Source organism: Cyprinodon tularosa, unplaced genomic scaffold, assembly GCF_016077235.1.
Source record: "Cyprinodon tularosa strain WSP-4 unplaced genomic scaffold, ASM1607723v1 ctg185, whole genome shotgun sequence".
NCBI classification, from domain to species: Eukaryota; Metazoa; Chordata; class Actinopteri; order Cyprinodontiformes; family Cyprinodontidae; genus Cyprinodon; species Cyprinodon tularosa.
The window spans coordinates 1,218,576-1,239,012 of NW_024038643.1; the positions used below are offsets into that span (position 1 = coordinate 1,218,576).

General features: G+C 36.3%; 1 protein-coding gene across 2 annotated transcripts in view; it reads right to left on the minus strand.

Annotated features, from left to right (window-relative positions):
* The window catches only part of dock1 (dedicator of cytokinesis 1), a 305,990-nt gene that overhangs the window by 25,051 nt on the left and 260,502 nt on the right, over positions 1–20,437 (minus strand). For both annotated transcript variants that reach the window (XM_038282563.1, XM_038282562.1), the window contains exons 41-46: positions 14,475–14,616; positions 13,918–13,999; positions 11,557–11,641; positions 10,621–10,707; positions 8,122–8,298; positions 6,622–6,705 (exon numbers count right to left, since the gene is read on the minus strand). In XM_038282563.1, coding sequence (XP_038138491.1) covers positions 6,622–6,705; positions 8,122–8,298; positions 10,621–10,707; positions 11,557–11,641; positions 13,918–13,999; positions 14,475–14,616 — 657 coding nt within the window. The remainder of the gene's footprint in view (positions 1–6,621; positions 6,706–8,121; positions 8,299–10,620; positions 10,708–11,556; positions 11,642–13,917; positions 14,000–14,474; positions 14,617–20,437) is intronic.

Here is a 20,437-nt window from a genome sequence, read left to right on the forward strand (position 1 = left end):
ATTCAACATTTTTTTTAGAGATCCATTTTTAATACCTTTTTTTATAGCTCCTTTTTTTTTTTGAGCAAACATTAACTCCCACTCACCCAATCTATGACTAGACCAGCTTTTGATTACTACAAATGATAAACAGATTTTTTTTTTATATTATATTTTAACTTTACTTGCCAAATATACAGTATAGTATATACAGTAAAAATACTAAAGTGTATCCAAGTATCAAAACATTTAGACTGCTACACATGAATCCTTAATAAGAGAAAAAATGGAAAGTAATTGAATTGGAAATTCAAGGCTGTCTGCCATACATATTGCCCTTTATCCTAAACAATAAAACATATTCTAGTGTCTGATGTTTAGGTTCAAAGATCCAGTTAATAAGATCGTTTAAGCAACCCTTAACATGTTTCATTCATTATCTTCCTTCATCTCATTCCTAGCATCAGACACTCAACCAGCTGATAATGAAGACTGGTTCTGTTCTGGGAATTGCTCTAAAACCTCTGAAGAGGATGGTACACATAAAACTGTTTTATAAAAAAAGGAACATAGAGCAGCTACAGGTTACTGTGTCATTTTTTCATTTCAATACTTCACTTTCCAGATATAAGTATCTATTATTTAATAAATTCCAGATTAGATAAGACCAATATCAGGTCACCTAGCTGCAAAGCATTGAATTAATTTCAAATATCTTGCATTAGTCCTGCACTGAACAAAATTACAGCACAGATGTCCATATTCCTTACATAATGTGCAGAACAGGGAGTTCAATATTTCTGTATTAATGACACACCTTAGAACGCTAATTTCACTTAGCATCTACTAATTCCTCTGCATTCTTTAAGGCACTGCATTCAACACAGCAACCCTCTCTTTCTTTGGATATTTGTGCAGCCAAACTGCAGGCATGGTATTCTTAAAGAAACATTATTGTAAAGAACCTTGGAGACATCTATGATAGGCTCCATAGAAATTAGGTTTATTACCTTTTATTGCACAAAACTTTCAGATGAGGTTTATGCTTCTTTTGTTTAGCATATTTTGAGCTTCTTTAGAATTACCTCTTTTATGCAACTCTAACCATTAATAGTCTGTATATTTTCAGCTGTAACTTAGTTTAAGTAAATAATATGCACAATTCAATATGACCTATTTAAATAATGATTTATGTATTACGGTATGTATGTTAGATTTGGTTTACTTGGATCGCCAGACGAGGGGGGGTGCCGGGCTCGGTTACAGTTGCTACTAGAGCCTGCTGTTTTTGACATCATAACCGGGAGGCCTTAAAACTAGCTTCTTTTCCAGACACCAACATAAAAACTGAAATATTCACAAAAAACAGCCGGGTGTTCTTTTTCTAGTGTTTGACTTGTATCTGGCAGCAAAGGAGAGCCAAATAAAATATATTTTAAAGAGCTTTGGAAACAGGGCATACAATGACAACCTGAGCATTTTGCCTTCGTCAGAAAAGATGAACACCACATCAGCAACTTATAATTTTTTATCCTTGGAAAGTCCAAAGCAGCAAGGACCACCACAACATTAATTGGTAGAGTTTGGATTAAGTTAAAAACTCTACACAAAGAATAAGCTGATTGGCTGCATAATGGCTAAGATAAATGTAAATTATTGTGAACTATAGCCGTGGGGTTTCTGATTAAGGCAGATATAGCTGGAAATTAGCATAAAGGGATCATTTAAATGTAGCAATAATTAGCTGGGTGTCAAGACAGTGAACTGAAAACAGGGATAAAGTTGCAAAAGTAAAAGTATAATAAAAAATATAAGTTCTGCACAATATTCATGAACATAAAGATGAGGGTTTGTTAATTTGCATACATATTTTAGTGACATATTACTAAAAAAAATTCTGTTTCCTGTAGACATTAGGGAATTCAAATGAAGTCCCTGAAAAATACCAACATTAACAGCTTATATGTAGGAAGGAAATGCCACAGCTGTTTAATAACAGCAGTGTCTGTGCCAAACTGATCCCTGTCACTCCGTCTCTGTTTGCCTCACCATACACAGCCTTCTGATCAGCAGCCTGTTGAGCTAACACAGCCACGCTCGCTTTGAGCTGTGGAAAGATTACATATTAAGACCTTTCATGACGGCCAAAAGGTCCACACAGCTACTGGTGAGTCAGGCAGACTAATAAGCAAACAGGCAAGCTTTTGTGAAATGAAGGAATCACAAGCTGTAAAAAGCTTCTGTCAAAAGAAGGCGGTCACGAAAAACAACAGTTACAGTCCAGAAAAAGGCCTGTTTATGCATTTGTGAAGAAGCAGCTGATGCCTGGATGAAAATGGCCCTGATTTTTCTATTTAATTTTGTGATTACTTTCATTACTGTTTATGACGATCATTCATTTATAAGTCAGCAGTTAGGCCAGTAATTTAGACATCCATCCTGAAAATTTGCTTTCAATGAACATTGAAAAAAACTATTTTCTTTGGCAGTTTTCCCCCAGTACTTAATTTGCTGGTTTCAAGGCCCTAATTTGTTCTCTAATTACAAGATGAGCACAATGGAAATGTCATATTGATGCTTTTCTCCTGCTCGCTCCCTGTTTTTCGTATGTTTACCTTCATTTAGACCTTATCAAGACACAAGACAAACATGTTGCCCGAGAAAACAAGACAGTTCATACTTTTTCTATAAAACGGTTCGTATACATTTCATTTTAAATAGATTTTTAGACTCAGTTTTCATAAAGTCATGTTTCACATTTGAATCATCAGTTCAGCCTATTTCATATATTAAACACTTAATTTGCAAAACATTTAGACCAAGGACAGCTAAAAAATCTTACATCTAACACATGAAAGAAAAGAATATATCAGATTTATGATGAACTGAGTTTGATATTTGAGCTGTCGACATGATGTACGGCTTTAAAAAAAATTCCTCCAAGTAAACTAGCCTGCTTAAATGTTAGAAAATGAAAACATCATGAGTAAAATCTACTCTTAGACTGCGACTATGCCACATTTATTGCATTGTGATGCTTAAAATTTTGCAGGAGATTTTTAAATTTCTAGGTTATTCTAATTTGCTTTGTAAACTTTAACTGGTTCAGGGATTTCCTGTATCACAGAGTTCAAGTTAAAATTGGAAACTCAATAGATATGAGAGACAGATATGAGAGATAATTATAAGGGAAAAATCTTGCAACTACTAAGCACTATAAAGTAAATAAAATAATCAAAAGGCCATGACACAATAAAGGCATCAATGCAGAAAGACTGAAGCAGACATGGGTATTTCTTTATGAATCATACTTTCTTTTTTTCTTAAGAAAAAAAAAAGGGTTCACCAACACAAAGTAGCGCATCTTCTCATGAGTTTCATTACTACCAGAGATGTAAAGCCTAAAGCTGACCTATTTTCCAGCAAGTAAGACTGCACTGATTTAAAGAGATCGAAAATGTAATTATTTCCCCTGCAACTGACGATAGCAAGCAAGAAACAAACTTTATGTATCTGTGTGTAATTCCTAGCTAAACCATGAACCAGTAAGCCAAGATTTCCTGAATAATAAAGTGACCTGTTGTTCGGAGCTAAGCAATAAAGAAAGAGCCATAAAAGATGCAAAAAGAAGCTCACGATGCAGCGGTTTCAAATCCCAAATGGAGGAAGGTGTTGCAAATAAATAGATAACAGGAAGTATATTAAACAAGGATTTAGCCAAGGTCAGGTGCATTAGTTTTGATGTCAAATATTTTAGAGCATTTTGGTCTTTTCAAAGACTCAGTTTGGGTCAAAAGTTTATCAAAAGTTCATTGTGGGCAGGAATCTTACATAAATGCAGCATTTTTACATGAACTGTTGGACAATATAATTAAACCAAGACGCCTTATAACATTTTTAAAAAGAAGAACTTCATACTCCTACAGGACTAACTACAAACTACACTTGTATTTAGTTAAGCTTTGGATAGAACAAGAAGCTTTCATTTAAAGTGGTTTAGCTGGTACCCAGCCTTGAACAATGTTGGCCTAGATGGACCCAAGATCAAACAGATTTAAGAAAACTGCTATTCCTGCTGATCAAGCTCAAACAAGATAAGCATTTCACTTCCGCCATCTGAAATTGCGTCTTGTTTAAATTGCAATCTGATCTTTTGTTTTTTTTCCCCTCAAAGTGGATAAATTGTACTTTGTTCCAGTGTCTTACTCCCTGTCTAAATGATAGCAATCTTATCGAATTGCTGCGTAGATCCAAGCAAAATGGACCTCTAAAACACCGTGGCTAAACTATCGGGGGGTAGGGGTGCATTTGTGGAGAATTATAAGTGGTCTATGCAGCCCCATTCACTTTTAACCATTCTAATTGCTACAGACTTTACATAATTTGTTGGATTATGTGTCAAAATAGATCTAGTAGGATTTGTGGGTCACTCGCCACCAGTGCTGGGGGTAAGGGTTGATTACAGCTTTACTACCTACGTTAGTTTTTCATTGAAAAGTAATTTAACACTGTTAGATTACTTGCAATCTAACATGGTGCATCACTACAACTCAGTCAATCAAATCAACTTTTTATAAGGATGCTCTCTCTGCTGCAGGGAGAGATTTTTACTGCAGACAGAGCAGGGACAAGCAGGGAGCCAAGAGGGGCATATGTGACACCAATTGGCTGATGAGCTGTAATGTGAGCTGGTGTCTGAAAGGACCTGTTCATCCGTTTCAATATTAATGTTTTCTAAGCCAAAACAGGGCTTTTTTTGGCTACTGTATAAAGCCTCGAACTCAACACTATTTCTGACATTTTTAACTGAAAAAGCTTCCTGGATGGGAAGCAAAACTTCTTCAAACTTGGAAACAAAGTCCAGTCAATTTTTTACTTTTCTGGAGTCTATATTTTTTTTTTTTCATGTGAATCCCAGACTAAAAAGTGCTTCAAATCAGTCCTACCTGTCTTTATCCATGCTGGGTCAGATCCTGACATTTGAAAAAAAGGCAGGCAATCAAAGTAGCAGAATAAAGCACTGGCCTTACTACATGCAGTTAGCCAAGCTAATTTTGATGTTCTTAGACTTAGACTTAGACTTCTTTATTTGTCATTTTGTATGCACAGGGTGCATACAGAACGAAATTGCGTTACATACAGCTTATGAACGTTGCATTGATATTTCACAATGGCACGAGTTATAGAAAAATACAAAAAGTGCAGCAGTGGTCAAAGTGTGAACAGTGCAGAGGATAAGAGACAGTGTGCAAGTTGCAGTGGTTCAGTGCAAAATGGCATTTGTGCAAAAAATGCGTTATTGAAAAATACAATGAGATGAACAATTTAAAGGGCTAAAAGTTAAAAGTTCAGCAGCATTTGATGCCCGATAATGTGCAATAGGTGCAGAGTTCGGATTGTGGATCAAAGGTTCAACAGTCTGATGGCAGTGGGGAAGAAGCTGTTGCACAACCTGGTGGATCTGCAGCGGATGCTGCGGAACCTCTTTCCAGAGGGCAGCAGGAGAACAGTCCATCGGCTGATCATGTCCAGATTCTCTTGGTAAATCTGCTTACATCCCACGAATCACCTGCACTACAACTGTGATGACAGTTCCTGTCACCTCAGGGCATAGCTTTGGTACCGCCAGAGCTCTCCTATACCTTTGTATTGCAGAGGAGCTACTGTGCATGTACAACTTTTAACGAGAGTCAACGAGCAAACATTTTTGAGCCCTATGGTGGAAATACGTCACCAATCAGACGAAAAAATGAAACAGCTTTACTAATCATTAGAGTATTTATCTTGCATATCTGAAAAATATATATTAATGGATTTCAAAATATTTTAATTTCATAATTCAATATTATTACTTTTTCTCATGTCTTAATCAATGTCATTGGGTGAATGGGGCGGCGCCTCCAATGTGTAACAAAAACGTAACCTATAGTCATGTCATAAAGACTGAATGTAAACATCTGACCAGAAATGTATTTCCTTGTTATTGTCTTATAAAAACCACTCAACATGCATTGTCTTGTTATTTCAGCTTCAGCCATTCGACATGAGAAACAAAGCATGTACCAGGTCTTTAAAAAACATCATTTCGACTGTAACCTTTAAATCTGCCTCAATTTGTAGTAAAAGCACTTTACTGATGCTTTGGAAATAAAAGCATCCATGCTTCCCAGTTTAACAAGGGCTCTCGGATAGGGATACACACAATGGGATGCTTGCAAAAGCTGTAGTTGCTAGAGCATGGCTATCAAATCTCTGAAGTGATTTTCATGAACAAACTCACAATATTTTCAAACACAGGGACCTACAACGTTGAAGCCCCTGGGCGAGAACCTGGATACCTCAAAGCAAATTAATGCAAATTAAGCCTTAATTATCCATTAAAAGGCCAATTGTGCATCTTGGCTCTCCTGCTCCTCTGTTCCGCATCACCCATGCTCAGCATTTTGGCTACATGTAGGCCAGGTATTCCCCTGCTCAGGTCAGGTGACTCAGTAGTAATACACAGACAATAAGTGAATGTTTAAAAGTAAACAGCTTGTGACAAGATGGTCATGGCTTTTTTCCTTGAAATAAAGCACTGTAGTGAAACCACAGAAGCAAACAAAATAAGAAAGAGAGGACCTTGAATAGCTTTAGGCTCACCTGCCAGGCAATGAGGTCTTTCAGTTTGTCTATCTTCTCATTGTCCTCTGGGTGCTCCTGCATGTACTTGTCATTGAAAAAGGCCTGGGGAAAGGCGCAGAGAAACAGTGTTTATATGAAATGAGAAAACATTTAGAGGGAGACTGAGATGTGTTAAAGTCTATTATATACTTAGGAATTGAGGGGAATAAAATCTGACAAGACAAGGTAAGCATTGCTGGAGAAAAAAAAATAAAAAAGTCAATTGATTGTGGATTTCAGCCTGTCACCCACAGAGGGGAAATAATTCCCATTGTTCCTCTTCTGACTTAAATGATACCCCTCATTATGACCAAGCTGTGAATTAAAGTACCCATAATTTTACAAAAATTGTTCAAAGAGAAATCAAAATCCGTGTCATATTAAAAGTCAGGTTAATTTCAAGCATACAGCGTGAAAAAAACTGATGACTTAAGATTGCTGTTCTGAAGGTGAGTGGTCAGAAACTTCAGCAAGATGTTGCCATAATACATTTTCCTGGATGTATACACAAGAGTCTAGTTTTGTTTTAAGAAAAACAAAAGCAGACCTTTAAAAAAAACATTGCCTAGAATGAATTTTACCTAATATTTCAGGATCACTTCTCTGGTTTGGGGAAAGAATTTTATCCGCTGTAACTTCATAGTTTTCCAACTTTATCCATCTTTACCTTATTGGGCTTAAACTTAAGGGTGATAGCTCAAAGGTTTTATTTTTTTAATGGGTAAAGACATATTAAATTAAAGATGGGACCTACCTTATCAATTGGAAAGACAAGGGTTCAAGAAGTTTTTTCAAACATTGACCATCTAAAAGACATTTAACCACAGCAATAGCTTTGGCGGGTAACAATTTTTATATCCAAATTTTAATTTTTACATCCAAATAGAAATCCATTACTGTATCTAAGCTTAAACGGAAGGTATTTTTTTCCTTGTGTAGGTGTGCACTAGGCATTATAACTTTTGCGGGAGTTGAAAAAAATGGCAAATAATAAGGTGTTAGCTTTTCCGCTGGATGCATGGAAATGCTGCCATTTTGCTGTAGTATTTGTGCTGTAGTATTTCTGCTCCAGTCCATTCTTTGAGACCTGAATCTTACATTTAAAAATTCATAAATACATTAACTTTTAGTTTGCTTAATTTAACACAAGACCAGAAAACCCCATAAAGCTTCAATCATAATGACAAGTTATGTTTTTTTTTTTTTTTTACTGAATTTATCATGGCTGTTTGTATCTCAATTTATAGACTCTGTTGGCTATTTTAATTCACTATACGTTGTTTACTAATCTTAATGCTAAATCCCATTTGCTGTGCTGTTTATAAATAGTGATCCAGAATTATAAAGGACTTAAAGACTAATCAGTTTTTTATTTTTTGTTTATTTGCCAAGTAATTGAAGAACTACAGTAAGAAGGGGGGAAAGGAAAGCCCCCCAAGACAATAAGGGAATAGAAAACAGAAAACATTTTATTGTTACCTTCTCATAGTTAGCAAAGCCTCCCATAACAGCAGGGTCGACAATCCCATTCAACAGCATGGAAAGGGGATTGATTGGAAGGTTAGGGTCAGTGAGATGCCTCTGCACCATGCTGCTGATCTTCTCATTGGCCAGCTGCATCGTTTCCAAAGCATGCTCCAGTGGACTGATCTCCTCCTACACACCAGAGGAAGTAAAGAGGGGAATAAGAGATTCTAAGCATATATATTTACCCGTTTTTACGTTTATATTAACATCCAAAAAAATTTACTGCAATCCAAAACATCTACTGCAAACTCTGAGGTTTGGAAGATATACATGTGATCAGCATAAATCAAGTTATTTATTCAGAATTGGGCAGATAATTAGTTTTCTTTGTCCTTAAACTATTTCTTAAAACACAAAACTGATATTGTGGTTGTGCTGAGACAAAAATCTATATACATGAGTTAGCAAATCCAAGACAAGAATATTAGAGAGTAAAAGTAGAACTTTATTTTTATAGCATATGTCAGCAGCAAAGGAATCCAAAGTGCTTTTCATCATAAAACCACTGGATCAAATAAGCAGTAAAATCATTTAAAACATTAATCAAATACACAGCAAATCATCAAAACTTCAGATTCATCACACAAAATCATAAAAACCATCAACCAGTTACACATGGTAATCATAGGGAGATGGTCAGTGTGTAATAAAATATTTTATTTAGAGCCTCTTTTCATCTGGATTTGTGTTTGGACTATTAACCAAAGGCAAATTATGGGTTTTCTGGGTGTGTCTTCCGGATTAAAGGTGCATAAAACTGGAAGCTGCTTTCCATATCTGGATCTGGGGATACAAAGTAGAACCAGAGGACCTGAGGGGATATTTGTGGATATTTAAAAGTGCTGCTTTTAATTCCATGACAGTGTGAAAGCAAATTCTAACTAAAATAGGTTTTCAGAAAAGAAAATCTCCTCCAAGTAAGGGTTTGGAGGACAAATGAGGGAATTGCTGAACAAATGTCAGATTTAGATCCCAGCCAGGAAAAGAAAAGACAAATCTCCAATCTGTGCTGTTATGTGTTAAGTCAGGATGATAAAAAAAGAAAAAAGTCAGATGGAGGGATTAGGCCTGGTGAATCTCAGCCTCGTCATTAAGCTTTAAATAGAAGAGCCGACCTTGGGGACCTGTCCTGTCCCTGGCTCATCTGCAGGGCAAGCTGCTACTTAAAGCACGTTCCAAACCAGCCTGAAGTAGGAGATGTCTGGACGGATGAAGAATGACACCTCAACCCATGCTTCCTACACATTTCTCATTTGACAAGCTCAAATTTCTACATGTTGGAGTTACCGTTCTGGGCCTTTAAAGTTAATTTCGATTTCAGTCATGGCTAGATTTTAAATATAGAAAGCACAGGATGGCTGGATGGATGCAGCATCAGTTATGAGATTTAAATGTAGTTCAGAATCGGATGTAAAGTTTAGACACAATTTAATCAAACGCTTGGCAAATTTTGATTTATTGTAATGTTTATAGTTAAAGAAAAATTTTGGAGAGCTAACCAGAATCTGCTGAATGGGCTAAAGATTAGGGTGAAGCCAACGAGGCCCTCACGCCTCAAAGATTCTTTAACACAAAAGTGCTCTTTCAAAATACCAAAGGAAAACGGCAAAAACTATTTCTGCAATTATAGCTTTGAAAAAGATTTAAAAAACATTTAGAAATCTGGCTTAGTTTTTTTTTTTTGTAGGGCCACCAGAATAACAATATATGCATGATTTGGTTCAGTAATGTACAGCATACTTAACTTTGAAAACAGAAAGATACAAAGAAAGCAGCTTAGAGGTAGAAAATATGCGGCTCCATTTATTGCAATGGCAAGCACTAATAACATAGACAAGTAAAAGGGTAATTGATCGTGAACACTTCTGGCAGGCTAATCAAACTAAGTAGTAGTTCTGTATTGGGACAAGCTAAGGAGAAAAAAAAAAGATACAGTGGGTGTCTTTGCTTCAAATGACACAACGACCTCCTCTCCAAACTATGCTGATGAACTCATTTCTTTGCTCTCCAGAAAACATCTCAGGCTAAAATCTTGGACAAGCGAGCAGCATTTTAAACAGGAAAAGGGGAGTGAAATGAGCTCAATTTGAAAGCTGTGGCTTACCCTCCCTGGGTGGTTCAGTCACCGATTGCAGCCTGACCTTATTACCAAAGGATTTCCAACACAGCAATCCAGGTATTTCTACAGAAAATCAACAGTGACGGAAAGTCTGAACCGTCCTCTAGCTGTATTTGTGCTGCGTGGCAGTTTCCAGTGGAGACAGGAGTGCTTGGTAAATCAATGAGGGAAGAGAGCATGCCTTTTTGTAAGTTCAGGGAATAGCATGGCTGCTTCCAGGCAGTTGTCTATACTGCTTTTGCAGATTAATCATATCAGCTGCCTTTAAACATGCCTGCAGAAGCGCATCTGATAAAGATACCTTTTCAACACAAAGGCCCCTTCAAACCTACCGTGGAGACGGATTTGACCTCAAACCATCGCAGGATGCCAGGAAGCTTGTACGCTGTTGTGTATGTGGTCCTCTCAAGCCACATATTCTGTTAAAAATAGGAACGGACACAAACTTTAAACTGAAACGTAAATCAGGAGCAATTACAGATGAAAACAAGATTTTCACTATTTTTGCACCAGAAATATCTCCAATGCAACATTATTAAAAGGCAATACTTTTCAAATTGTATAGAGAAAATGATTTAGAAATAATTACGTCTTTGGAAACATTTAACAGAAATAACAGATATTCTATGTCTGGTAGCAACTATGCAACATGACAAAAACTAGGGGAAAAGCGCTAACCCATTAAATTAATGGATAAAACATTTATGCTTCAAATATTTAAAATTACATTTAATTGCAAAATGAACAGTTAAATGATAAATATTACAAAGTCTCATAAAATAGTAAAAAAGACATTTTAAATTTGAAATTAATATAATTTAAAAAAATATGAATATGATTAATTTAATTCTATGTACTTTTACGGGGGCTACCCGTCTGTTTAATTGTTATTCCAGCTCTAAGGAATACAAAACAAGAGCAACACAACAGAAAAACAGCTAATCACAACTTAATGATGATAAAGTGTACACAATTGGTTGAAATGAAGGCTAGGAAAACATTTTATATGTCAATCTAAAAAAACATGATTTATCAAAAATGCTTTTAAAGAAAAATTGAAAACCAATAATTAAATTCTGACTGCTTAACACCCCTATTCAAATAATAAATTCTTTAACAGAAATATCTTTAACCCTGGCAAACAAAGCTTTATTAAAATCATAAGAATCTAATTTCCAGAGCATCAAACAATAAATTAAATAAAAAAAAAATAAATATCTAGATAGAAAATAGATAAAAAGATATATATATATATAAGAAGATAGTACCGCAAACTCATTATCGGGGTCATTTTCTCCCTTCCTCACTGGCCTGGAATACTGGAATTTATGGACTTCATTTACCGTGTAGAAGCTGCAAAGAGAAAAAAATCCAAGTCTGAGTAAATTAGAACCGTTACTGGCAATCTATAGCTTGATTGGTATAGGTTGATTGCTTTGCTTCAGGTCAAACACAGGACAATCCCTTCCAGGCTGCCTGCCAGCAACTATGGCGTTTTTAGTAAACCTGATTTGCATCCATCAGAAGGAGCCCCCTTACTAAAGTAGGAAATAAATGAATTCTTTTGCCTTTATAAACATCACCGGCAGGCTGTAAAGGTAGCCTGGTTTGTCAGACAGGATGATGAGCTCCAGCATATGTAAGGGAGGCTTGTAAAAAGCAGGGATGAACTTTGCCTAATCAGGTTAATAGACTTTTCAGTGTCTGAAAAAGAAGAAAAGGGGCTCCACAGCAGAGTTTGGAACAGCTGTCTGAACAACGGGATCTTTTTCCCTCTTTGGAATGAACACAGAGCTTGTCTTTTCTATGCATATACCCCATACACCTATATGTACGACGAATAATGGTCAAAAGGTAAATGTATTTCAGTAAGTCAATTAAAAGAAGTCAAACTTGTATTAAAAAATGATTTATGAGTTATATATACTTCAAATGTTAGTTTCTCTTAATTTATGTAAATCCTTGCAGCTAAAATCTAAATACTAACTTTTAAACACAAGGCATCTATCTTTAATCCATATTAAGAGTAAAGTAATCTCCAATTTTCCATATGCTGATGATAAAAAAAGTTAGATTTTAACACTCTATGCAGAGATATAAATAGAAAGTTTAGTGGAAGGAAAAAAATAATCATAAGAAGCTGTTGAACACACTTTTAAAGGTAAGCTGGGTTTACTTATAACCTTTGCAGTGCCAAAAGGGGGTCACTCTAAACACTCGGTATACAGCAAAGTACTTAAGTAAAATTTTTAATAGCCCAACATTTCAATTCAAGAATCACTTTTGTTTCTAGCAATATAATTTAATTTAAAAAATGTATTTCGGCTTATTAATAGCTATAAAGCATAATCATGTATTGTAAATATCTTACAATATCACACTCAAATTAGATTGATTACAGTATTTTATTTTGAAATACTAAAATAACGTTGGATAATACTTTAATAAAGATTATAGTGAAATTGAAGGTAGATTTGCAGCTTATAAGCGGCCAATCCAAGTGAAGAAAACCAGGAAAGAGAAAATGAGTAAAAAGCAACTCCTTATAAAGGGCACCCATTTAAACACCACCATTCCTGAGACTGGACAAGAAAATGCAGCGTTACCTAAAAACCGCTCTAAACTTTGGATCAACAGATTAACGTGGGAGATTTAAAGCAGTTTGTGACCCAAATTGCGACATTTGCAGGTCATTAGCTGGCAGGCTGGCTAAGGATGATGGAGTGGCGCGGTCCGGCACGGCAAGGTCAGAACGGGCTGTGTTCTCTGCCTGCGGCTTTTAGCCCTCGGCTCAAAGGAATACGTCTCATTGTTATGCACTGCTGATCTCTTTGCTGAATGTGAAAACAAATGAGAGAAAACAGAGAGAATGGACAGAGAGACTAGATGGGAAAAAAAAAGAATGGTGAGAGCCAGAGATGGAGAGACCCAATTGGCATGAAAAAAGCCACTGGGCAGTTGGTGTGGAACATTTCTCTGTCTGCGTCTAAACATGACTCTCTAATCTAGGCCATTAACACAACCACATGTTCCAATCAGACAGAGAGAGCGAACAGGTTGCTGAGGGCCCAATGCTGCAGGACGGTGATAAGATCAGTCCAGGTAAATTTGCCTAAAGGTTTTTTTTCCCAAGTAAACGGCTTCTTTTAATCATGTCCACTGAAGCGTTGGGTAGCATATCAAAGGGAATTTACACAGCTGAGCGCAGCAGTGCCCGGTTGCCGAAAGGATGAGGGAGAGCACGGGGGCCCTTTGTTTGCTGTGGCCCCGGTGCTTGACACAAAGCTATTAAGGATGGCAGAGAAACAATGTTGTACTTGGCACAGTGACTAATGGCAGATGGCTGGTGAAAGTTAATAGCCTCTAGAACAACAAGAAGGTCAACCAGTGTTTGTTCAACACAGACGCACATTTAAATCAAGATTTAATCACCTTCACTGACGATCCTCAGCACACATCCCTAAACCAAACCTATCCCGATGTTAGCATGTCATCACAGGCTCTATGAGCTGTTTGAGCAGGCAGGTTGAGTAAATCTGGCAACAGTTGATTGAAGAACATAATGATTGACTTTGACTTGCTCGCTCCTTACTGTAACTGTTAACATTTGTTTGCAGCATCCTGCTTACCTGACAATTTGTTCAGACACTGGCTTGTTTTGAAACTTGGCCGGTAGGTTGAGGATGGGCTTCACTGTGAAACACTGAACGTCTGAGCAGAATAATCAAGGAAACAAGTGGAACCCAGAGAACAAAGATAAGGGGATATTCAAATCAAGTTCTCAAGGCAAAAAAATCAAAATTTCCTCAGTGTTTCAGTTATGTTAATCTTATAAAATAATTCTATATATAAGATAATAAGCTATATTTTAATAATTTTTTTTAGACAAATGGGTAAAAATATTAAAGGATGGAAAAAATGATAGACAATGAATAATAAAAGGATTAATCTTTGTATTTAATTAACTGTGAGCCAGATGGATGGATGGTGGACAGACAGATGGACAAACAGGTAAATGGTGGATATTTAAACAGAAAGTAATCTCAACTAATACAGAATTAAGCGATTTTTTTTTGCCTTTTTTCTTAGATCTACTATTCTGTTACGAATAAAAAAATAAATAAAACCAAACTATAAACCACATGCTGCCCATCTGTGTTTAAACATGACACCATGCAGAGGATACATTGTCCATTGGAGCTCTTCATCTCCTCGCTGGGCGGCGTGGTGGTCTTCATCTTCTCTGCGTTTGGAAACTGTGTGAGTAGTCGTGCTTCGAAATCCTCTCTGCGTTCGTACTCCTTCCCACGGTACATGAACATTTTGTTCTAAAGGACAAGAAGGTAAACATTGAGACTTTGAAGGACAAGAAAACAGGCTAATATGCACATACGTGTGTGCACTGCACCCACTTTATGAATATAAACTAGAAAGAAATGATACAGTGGTGACAGCAAAGAGAATTTATAAGATCTGGTGGTTAAAAATTCATGTGAGGATGGGGCAACAGCAAAAAAAATAAAAAATAAATAAATAAAATCACAACATGCTTTGGCTCTGTAAGTGTTTTTGTCCTGATATCGTAGTTTAGTTAGATACATTAACATAAACTCTAAATTATTAACACTAAAAAGACAAACAGGTGTTCACACTGATTTAGGTTTATGTTTCAAAGCAGGTAGAGAAGGAAGCTTAAAAGTAAACAATGGCTCAGTCACTGACAGAAACATCAGGACAGTGGTTGAAAGGACTTCATCATCCTTTTCCCTGTTGTGCACATGAAAACAGATATCATTACTTATTTCATCCTTTAACTTCATTAAGTTCTAGAATTTAAACACAGCTTGTTTTTATGAAGCCTCCACAGCAGGCTTCATAAAAACCCATATGCTTTTGTGACATTTAAATCTGCAACATTCATTAGTTGAAGGATAGTGCTCAAAGATATTTTGGAATACATGATTCACCAAAAAAGAGGCTAAGAGTGTTGCATTTCTTGCACTGCTAAAATACCATGTGAAATGGTTGACATCTCTTTAGCTTTCTAATTATTTGGATTAACCCCACAGATTTTATTGCCTTTATAGTTTTTTATTTTTTGTTTTTACAACAGACCAACACAAAGTTATGATCTGCAGTGTATTGAAAGGAAAGCAAATATAAAAAATGCAGAATTCAATTATTTAAATTTCTACTGCAAGTAGAGGGATTACGTATGTTTTTCAAACATGGGTCGACCCGCTAACAATCAGCATTTGGCTCCCTTCGCATCGGTAAAAAAAGCTGGGTCTCAACCCCTCGGTGGTGCTGCTGCATGTCTTGGAGATGCTATCCTGCTAGGTTAGCGTTGAAGATGTCATCACTGTGACAGAAATCAGGAAAGTAAACAACAGAGAGCAACACATAAGGAAGCCAGGTCATAGTAATTGTGCTTTATTGTTTCGCTCTACTATCTGTCCAAATGTAAAAAGAGTTATTTCGACTTAAATTATAGGGTCGACCTGGTGTTCCCAAAGCATGCGATCAGAGCCAATGCGATTTTAACGCTGGTCGCTTGCTGAGTTGTTTGACCTGGGTATACACGCATCAGTGAGTTGTTCCCACTGTCAATAGCCCATGTTAAAAGGTTTAAAGGTTTTTTTTTCCAGTCAGTAAGAAGCTGTTTAATACTGAACAAACTGTATCATTGAGACAAAGGAACAAAACAAAAAAAGTCAGGAAGAAAGTTGTAGAGAATTCTAAACCAGGGTTAGGTTAAAAGATACACAATATCCTTAGGAAAAAATATATATAATTAAAGAGGACTGTGCAATTCAAAAGACTGTAAATAATAAACAGGTACCAATGGATGAAGACATGGACATCCATCTAAACTGAAAGGGGGCTCAGGATAAAATGACTGAAACAAGCTACCACAAAGTCGACGGTAACTCTGGAGGAGGTGCGGAGATCCACAGCTCAAGTGGAAGAATCATCAGTCAACACAACAAGTTAGTCATGCACTCCACAAATGTTGCATCTATGAAAGGATGAAAATTGGCTCTTTTTAAAGTGCTTTTGGTTCAGATTTGTAGTTCAACAGCTAAAAGCAGATTTTTTATTGTTATTTTTCTCTATTTCAGTTAGATTTCAGGGTAACCTAAATTTAAAGAAGTATTTGTGTGAATGAACTAATTAATTCTACCTTGAGATATCTTTCTGACATATTTAACATTTAATTCTGTCCTTATTAGCTTAAACCTGCACATAAGTTCATTCAAAAAGCTCCTATGTTTCATCACAAGTCCCTGAATAATTAGATTCCATGTGGCTGTGATATTTGCTCAGGAGCATTTACAGTGCACTTTGACTGACAAGACAACAAAAGATAATTGGGTTTAACGGTCATCCATCCCATCCATCGAACTGAATACTGCTGTAGTTTATAAAACCTAAACACACATTTTTACTCATTTATTATAAGATGTTCTGAACCTTTTCTTTAAAGGACTCCCCTTATGATTAGATCCAGGATTTTGATGTCAATCTTAACATTTACTGGGTACGTCTGAAAATGCCACAAACAGATTTAGCCTTTAACCATCACTTGGTTAAAAGAAAATGTTATACTTCTAAATGACAAAGAAGCATTTAAGAAACATCCATTGAAGTTTTATGGCTTATAGAGCACATGCCACTGTGATCAGAGCCTTTTGAACAAGTTTGCAGAAAGACAAAGCAATTTGTTAATATATATTTACAAAAACTAGAGAAATGTTGCTTCTTCAGTCTAAGAGACTGATGTTGTCTTGATTTACTCAGAGACTGACAAATAGGTTAGCTTAGCCTATTTGGAAAATAAATATAACATGGAGAACAGTCCTCCATCTGCTGACTCAGCTTGAGTATTAGAATAGAATAAAATAGAATAGAATATACTTTATTTTCCACTAAGGGAATTTTTTTATGGACCCAAGATTGCATGTTTGATGTTTGATTGATGTACTATGATGAACGGTTTGTATTGAAACTGAAATGTCGATTGCAATTTGAATTGTAGTTGACAATAAAGATTGATTGATTGATTGATTGATTGATTGATTGATTGAAGATGTACAGGTAGAACACCCCCGTGGTCTTTAAATGAGCTTATTTCTTTCACTTTTAAACAACCGTGTGGGAAAGATCTGACAAAAAACAAAAAACCTCCATTAATATAAGTTAGAAAAGGAAAGAATGAATATGCCAGTAGAATGTAAGAAAAGAAGGCATCATTAAAACACAGAGGATACCTTTACTGTAGGTGTCCTACCCTGCTTTCATGTCCAAACTTCATGCTTTTTTAGACAGCACCCTGACCTATTGTCTTTATTCTCTGTAAACTTTAGATGGATCATTAGAACATTTGTGTTGCACTTAACATTGTAAATGTAAATGCCTTATATACAATAAAATGTTAAGGTTTACAAGTTTACTTTAAATTTTCTATTTTGTTTTTTAATTAATGGGCAGAAAGATAGATGCAGCGATCAAGAATGAGATAGATAGAACTAGAATGTAGGGATCTTCCTTCCTAAAGCCAACTATCAGTTGTTCCTTACAGGTATGTAACACTTAGAATGTTAAAAAAGTTGTTTACTAAATCTGTTTAGCTGAACAGCTCATGATATCACAGAATGAACTATCTCTTCATAAGACACCAAAGATCAGTGGTAATCATAGGTAATGTCTCAGTGCAAATGAATAGATCTATAACATTTTGTCAGTGGTAAATAGCCACATGCCTAAATAAATCATTTTCCATAGATTAAAATCAGCTATATTATGAACTCAAATCAATGTCTTGGGGGGAGTTGGTTACAAAATGGCTTTAAAGGAAAATTGATTTTTTTTTTTTTTTACTCCATGGAGCCAACTTTCCCCTGAGGGGAGAGTGATGCTACAACACAGAGTGCCATACTGAAGGGGGTTGTCTAAATTGTCTAAAAGTAATCCTGCATGGCGCGCTGGGAGGGAGATCTCTTTAGACAATTTCTAAATATTGCACGAAAAGGTGCAACATCTAAAGCAGTTTGAAAATACAAGTAAAGTAGATTTTTTTTTTTTTTTTACCCCATAAAAAGGATACCGGTAGTTAAAACAAGCAATTATTAAAACTCAAGAAAGAATTCATATACTTGGGCCTTTTAGATGTAAAAACTTCAAAAGCATAAATGTAATGTATTTTCAACCTTAGTTAGAGACTAATGTAAAGTGGATGAAACATTATTTCTGTGAAGGCCTCAGGTATTGATACATTTGTAACCTAACCCTGCTTATAACCTAAGCAGGGTTAGGTTATAAAACAAAGTTCTAAGATTTAAATGTTTCACTGAGCTCTGTTATATCTATCATCTGAAAACGGACCAAGAATAACACAACATCAAAGATACCAAAACATGACCACCCCTTAAATTTGGACAGGATATGATAGGATAGTGTTACAGCAGGAAATAAGACCATACCAACTCTGGACAGGCTGTAGAGATTTAACGCCCAGGTGGAAGAATCTGTTGAATTTAAAATTAGTCAACTAGTCATATAATAGGGACTTTATTACCGTGATTATCCACAGTAAATGGATGCAATTAATTGGTTTTCCTTGACAGAAACTTTTAACCATCTGATTGTATTGTCTCTGTAAAATGCCTTGAGATGACATGTGTTGTGAATTGGTGCCACGTAAATAAACTAAATTAAACTGAATTGCGGTAGGATGCAGTAGATCGCCGTAAAATCAGAGGGTCATCCGTTCGAACCCTTGCTCTATCTGTCAGTGATTGTGACCCTTCAACCACATTGTGCGTATCTAGTGGGTTTATGCCAAATGTACATATATATTTGAGCCATTCCAGTTGCATACTTTTAATTTTTTGAGCATGACATGTTTAATAAATTTAGAGTATCTATGTTTTGAATTTGTATTTACAGACTCATATTCCTATTTTCATTTTTTTTAAGGTTTCCTAAATTTAGTGTAAATCTGCATGATTCCATGTGTATTTCCCTTTGCACTTGCTGCTGAGAAGTGTGAACTCCCCCAAAGTGTGACAAAAAAGATATTTCTATTCTATTAACAGTTTAAAAAGAGATGGAGTGCCCACTTCTTCCACAAGTCATGTGGGAAAGATTGGAAACATGTGGAAGATGAAGGAAAGAGCTCTAGTCAGATGAGACCAAAACTGAACTTTTCGACAATAAATGCTATGATAACAAAATATTTCTCTTCGACAGGGACAGGGGGTCCAGTCAGCTGAACCTTTGAACTGAGCTAAACTCTGGGAAATGCTAGAGGAAAAAGGCCTTCTAAAGAAAAAGAGAAAAAGAGTAGGGATTCAGATTTCGGTAAGACACCTCTAAATACAGCTAAGGTTACAAGTGGCTTACTGTAAATCAACGCATTTCCTGTTTCAATGATAATCATTTGTCAAAGCACTTCTCAATTCAAACAAATTGTATCGTCTGCATTTCATCCATCAGGGAGGCCATTGGGCTTGCAGAGCCCAAGAGCGTTGTGGGGTTAAGGGTCTTCAACAGTGAGCCAGAATGACAGTCTTAGGTTTGAACCGACAATCTGGCAGCCTCTCAACCGCGCATATGTCCTGCTCTCTAACCACTAGGCCAGTACTGCCCTGTTTTGCAATAATCCAGACATAAGTCCAACTGAGAATCTGTGCTAAGAATTAAAACCTGATTTTTAAATTGTTGGAGAGAGAACATTTTTAATATCTAGAGGCTCAATGTTTGTGAAAACAGAACTGAAAAGAACTATGATGTTATATTGCAGTGAAAATTCGTTCGAGAAAGTATGACCATTTTCCTTAGGTCACAGAAAACACTTGTTGTCTGATAACGCAGGAATGGCAGGATAATGACAGGATGAACAGTTTAGACATAGTCCCAGTGGGAGAAAGAAAGTCTGGTATTCATGTGCCCTTGTTATTTGGGTAAGGTCAGTCCAATAAGAAAAGAATAAAGAAGTCCCGTCCAACCCGAAAGGCTGTTTAAAGAGCCAGTTAGATTAGGCCAACATGGTTTGCCCTGCCTGTAATGGAGTTTGTGCCCCGACAGATAAAAAGGGTTAGCGGGGCCACATGGAGATCAGCAGCAAAGCTAAAGTCCCATCTGAGA